The sequence below is a fragment of the Danio rerio genome, chromosome 10 (genome assembly GCF_049306965.1).
Source record: "Danio rerio strain Tuebingen ecotype United States chromosome 10, GRCz12tu, whole genome shotgun sequence".
Taxonomy (NCBI): domain Eukaryota; kingdom Metazoa; phylum Chordata; class Actinopteri; order Cypriniformes; family Danionidae; genus Danio; species Danio rerio.
The window spans coordinates 29,913,681-29,919,438 of NC_133185.1; the positions used below are offsets into that span (position 1 = coordinate 29,913,681).

The following is a 5,758-nucleotide window of genomic DNA, read 5'->3' on the forward strand; positions in this document are numbered from 1 at the left end:
CCAGTGGAGAAATGGTCGTGCCCAACTGAGCCTGGTTTCTCTCTAGGTTTTTTAATTCTTCACTTTCACCAATTGGTGAAGTTTTCTCCTCGCTGCTGTCGCCACTAGCTTGCACGGTTCGGGATCTGCAGAGCTGCCATCGATGGATTTGCTCTTCAGTGTTTGGACTCTCATAAGTGATTATTAACCACAATGAACTGAGCTAAACGGAACTGAACTTAAACTCTGAAAACTGAACTACACTGTTTCAATTTACTATGATCTTCTATGTGAAGCTGCTTTGACACAATCTTCATTGTAAAAGCGCTATACAAATAAAGGTGAATTGAACTGAAAGTACGCACTCAGGGGGGTGGGATGGGGAGAGCAGGGGGGGTTTGGGGGGTAGCGCACGTACTGAAGAGCGGTGTTGTCGCGCGCGTTCTGATCAGCTGTGTTGTCGCGCGCCTACTGAAGGGCGGGACCGAGGGTGTGTGCCGCGTCGCGGGGGCACTTTTGATCATTTTGGAAGGGCACTTTCTATCCAAGACTAAAAAGGGCATGTGCACTGCACAGGTTGAGCCTTATGTGTGCACGTGCCTAAAGTCACTTCAAGTAGACGTGTAAAAACCGTGTGTGGACTGTGAACTTTGTCATGGCATTTGTGTGTGCATCAGTGCATCGTTTAATAAACTCCACCAGAAATACATCAAATAATATTACTTGCTATATTTGACTCAAAACAGCTACATACACATTGCTCTGAACACAAAATGGACACATTCTGGAAACTATAACAAATGCTCTGATGGGTGTTTTGAGCTGAAACTTTACAGACACATTCTTGAGACACCAAAGACTTATCTTACATCTTGTAACAGGGGTAAAATAGGAGTATCTGATTAAGAAAAGCTAGTCTGTAGATAAGAAACGTTCATGTGATGAACTAGTTTCAATATTAATTTGAATTCTGCTACATCTAGTTATTACATAGAACTGAAACAAATATGTATAATTATAACGAGTTATGATTAATGAATCATTTTTCGCTATGAGCTAAATTTGGCGTGTGTGTGTGTGTGTGTGTGTGTGTGTGTGTGTGTGTGTACTGGTTTCATGCTGGTGATGGTGACGTTAATTGGCTGTTTAATAGTCCTGTGGATTCTACACATTGTTTGTCTGAATATTGTTTTTAAGAAAAAAATGTTGTCTGTAATTTACAGCATGAACAAAAATACAACTTAATGACTTTTTAAAGTGCTCTTTTCTCACAGATCCACTGAAAATAATTATTACACGGATAATCGGCCCATCCTGAAGAACGAGATACAGCACAGTTCTCTCCTCTTTTTCCATTGGGTTCAAAGGTCCCCCAAAATCTGAAACTACAGATCAGCATTAGATGTTCAGTGCTTTAGTGACTGGAAAATCATTTATTAGATAATAATCAGTTCAGTTCAGTGATTTCTTACCCAGAGGTCATGCTGGGGTCATCAACCCATTTCCAACTGCCTTCCTCATCACTGTCACTCAGACCAATCCAGACCACATCACCACCAGATATTTTCTTAACAAAATCCTAAATGTGTACAAAATGATATTGTAATCTGCCACCATTTAGCTGTCTTCACACAGACTTTATACCTTGTGTATAAAAGTATATGAATCGCCTGACAACCGACTTGCCATAAAAAAAATCCTATTTCATCTGTTCACTTCATCACTGTCAGTCAGCCCAATCCAGACTGTAACACCACCTGATATTTTCTTAAAAAATACTAAGAAGAAGAACCAATTATATGAAATCTGATTATGCCAGTTGGCAGTACTACAGTAAAAATCTGTGACACAAACGAGACGGTCAAAGTTGCATTGTTGTTCAAAGTTAAACTGCTCTAATAACGAGTCTCCTTCTACAATGTTACACTTGTGACTAACCATTCAGGGTGTACAGTAACAGTAACACTTGTAAATCCATACAGTACAAAGCAAACAAAATAACAACAATTATATTTAGCATAATTAATAAGTGATTTTTTTCAGACACACACAAATATGTAGATTATTAGGACCTTTAGGATGAATCTATTTTATACTGTATAAACCACTTATTATAGGGACTTACCCTTAACCCAACCATCATTTTAAATTATGATGACACAGAGCATGTCCTCAATAACCACTTTAAAAAGTGCAATAACAAGGTCATACTCATGTCACTGTACAATTGTAAACCACATATACCAGAATACGCACACACGCACACACACAAACAAACAAACAAACAAACACACACACACACACACACACACACACACACACACACACACACACACACACACACACACACTCACACACACACACACACACAGGGGGAGAGAGAGTTTTTCACTCACTTGTTCTTCTTTGTTGTTTATGATGATCAGATCTGCTCCTCTGTCTCTACAGTTTCTTGTGCTCTCAGACCAGTTCTTTTTCTCTGAAGAAATGAAGTAAAAGCTGGACTGATAGTTAAACCATCCATCTGTAAACACAACAAAGTAGAAGTAATTTATTTCCATCACACTAAACGACACTATATGTGAATAAAAGGTTGTAACCAAAGATGAAGTACCTAGTTTATTACGACACTCCTGCAGGTTGTTTTCCACCTGCTGTAACTGCACGTTTTGTATTATCAGATCATCATTCTTAGATAATAATTCATTCTTTTCTTTTGTCAAGTTTTGGTTCTGAGCATTCCCAGCATTGATATTGATTAGTAGTTGGTCTCTCTCTTCTATGAGGTTGGTTATGTTGATTAGTAGCTGGTCTCTCTCTTCTGTGAGGCTTGTAATTCTGTTCTCTTGTGTGTAGTTTGTATGGGTGTAGACGCTCAGCACTATGACTGCAGTCAGTAGAAGAAAACACAGCAGCACCAAACACACTGGATAAGCTCTGAAGATTCTTGTATTTACTGAGTCACTTCCTGATGAAGACCAATATGATGTTACATAATTTAATGTGCAAACTGTGACATTTTTATTTGAATAAAAGCTCTGCATGAACTTAATACTAAATGATTAAATGTGCAAAATGTGTAATTACCTGTTTGTTGAATTGGTTGTTGTGTGTTAATCCTGAAGTCTTGATCTCTCACACAGTTTGCACTCTCATAAATAGCCACCATCATCTCCACTTGCTCACTGTTCCTTTCCCCAGACTCTGAGCTAAACACATTCTCATAAACATCTTTAGACATTTTTACTCTTTTACAGGATAATAAACTGCTAATGCTGAATGTTCTTAGTGTGCCTTTCAGTTTCACACATTTATCTCCAACAACTAAAGAAACAAAGAGGAAATGAGAGTCTAACTGTGTCAAATTCAAGTCACGTGACATCTTATTATTAGTTGAGGCTAAGAATGTGAGCAGCTAAATCTACAAATGTTCGGTATCAACAGATTGCATTTGATGTACAGTATTGTTTTTTAAGAGAATCACTTATTAAATAATAATCTTGATTTCTGACCAGAGGACACACTTTTACTTCCTGAACAAATGCAAGACCCCGAAGCTCAGCTCTGCTCACGCTGTCGGAAATAGCGCTGTATATCTTTAGTCTTTAAATAGTCAGACACACTGTTAGACCTTACCAGGTTTTTTTACAGTAGAATACTGGCAACACTGTTGCCAGCTACTCACTGTAAAAGTTTGGTTTCAGTAAGTAACTGGCAACAGTGTTGCCAGTTATTTACCATAACTGAACCATTACAGTGAGTGGCTGGCAACAGTGTTTTTCTATTTAAAAATAGAAGGCATAACATTTTTTCAGACAAATTAATTTTATTGTTTTGGCACCAAACATATAAATAACAGAAAATGTATAACAAAATTAAGTAAGGCTGCGGTCACACTAACGTTTGAGCATGCAAAATTCTGTCATGCTGCACTGCGAAGTGGAATTAAACAAAGCGAGGAGTGGAATTAAACTAAATAATTAGAGATTGAAAAAGCAAGCCAGAGAGGTCATGTTTTGATCTTTGATTGGTCTCAAGCAATCATATGATTTGATTTCGCATGTCAGCGTTCTTCAAGCTTCAACTTTCCAATGCTGCGAATTATAAAATTTGTCGCATAAGTTATCATTCCAGGTCTGCAGTACTCAAATGCGTATGAATGGAAGTCCATAGGGAGAAAAGTGTGACCGGGAATTTAAGCTGTAACTCTAATTAAACACACCTGATCAAACTAATTAAGGCTTGTTAGAAATCTACAGGTAATGTTGAAGCAGGGTGGGTACTAAACTCTGCTGTGCTGCAATTCTCCAGGAACTTGGAGTTTGACCCCCATGGTATATAGCAGGGGTGCTCAATCCTGTTCCTGGATATCTACCATCCTGCAGATTTCAGTTGCTACCCATATCAAACACACCTGCCTGTAATTATCAAGTGGTGTTCAGGTCCTAATTAATTGGTTTAGCTGTGTTTGATATGGATAGCAACTGAAATCTGCAGGAAGGTAGATCAGCAAACGAACAGCAAAAATCACAACATAATTATTTTAAATTTTAAAGTTTTAAATAATTAAAAACTAGGTCAAATCTCAATAAAAAGTTTAAAATATTTATAAAAAATAAAAATAAAGTTGGCAACACCAAAAAACCAAAGGATCCAATCTTTTATTGTTATAATTATCTCATGACAACAAACTTTTTTATTGTTTCTAATATAAATTCATAGGTGGAAACACTGCTCTGAAAAATACTTAGCAATAAACTCACAACCTGGGACCGGACAGTGGAGCTTTTGTGTGTGGATGGCTATGTGTATCATGTTTTTGTGATTCCCTGTGATGATGTGCACATGTTACCTTACTGAGATGATGGAATTTAATTTTAGCTTAGTTGCCAGAAAGATTCATACAACTGTTAGCATCTGTACATTATGGCAGTTTGCAGGGCCGGATTAACCAATGGGCCTTATGGGCACAGGCCCAGGGGCCCGTGCGCACTAGGGGCCCCTGCGAGGGGGGAGAAAAAAAGACAACGTCGGAGTGTCTTTTTAGGCTAATTGCAAATAGCGCATCTAGTTGGACTAAGCTATTCAGGGTTCACGCCCATCGATGACTGATTGATAGAGACAAGATGAGTAAAGAGCTGTGAAATAATACAGTAACAGTGGCGCACCTTGTAAGGCGCACAGCATCATCTTTTGACGCGATTAATCATAACATCGGTTTGAATCCACCATCAGCTGAACTCGTGCTACTTTTTTTTTCTCCCCATTACATATCAGATTGGAAATATATTTATTTTGAACAGGAAAGAAACATTTTATTTAAATAATGCAAATGTGATATAAAGTCACAAGTGTCTCATGGGTATTTAATAATGTTTAGCCTTATTATAGGCGCCTGCCGCGCCTCCCTCTCTTCAAAAACTATATTGCTCAGACAACTGTATTTCCTCTGAGCAAAAAAAATCGCGATCACATATTAATATTATTATTATATTTAAATTGCCTTTCTTTCTTTAACTAAACAGAATGCTGTAATTGGTCAAGTGCGGAAACGTCAGTTTTGTAATAACCCGCACTAAACTGAGCGGACTTTAGTGTAACGTTATATCTGTCATAGATCAAAAATGAGTGGATTTAACAAACGTGACAAAAAGAGGAGAGGAGGCATCTTTATTGAGGCATTTTCCATACACCATATACCAAAATTATTATATTATTCTTATTTTTTTAATTCAACTATAGGGGTGCGGCGAGGTAGGGGGCCTTACAAGATAATGTG

At 37.8% G+C, this 5,758-nt stretch overlaps 1 protein-coding gene across 1 annotated transcript; it reads right to left on the minus strand.

Moving 5' to 3' along the window:
• Nucleotides 1-645: 645 nt before the first annotated feature.
• Nucleotides 646-5,329, minus strand: si:ch211-214k5.3. Its single transcript, XM_009305300.5, has 5 exons — nucleotides 3,067-5,329; nucleotides 2,594-2,947; nucleotides 2,376-2,503; nucleotides 1,452-1,558; nucleotides 646-1,364 (listed from the first exon to the last, which is right to left on the minus strand). The coding sequence occupies exons 1-5, from the start codon at nucleotides 3,359-3,361 to the stop codon at nucleotides 1,232-1,234; spliced, it is 1,017 nt and encodes a 338-aa protein (XP_009303575.3). The 5' UTR covers nucleotides 3,362-5,329; the 3' UTR covers nucleotides 646-1,231.
• Nucleotides 5,330-5,758: the final 429 nt, after the last annotated feature.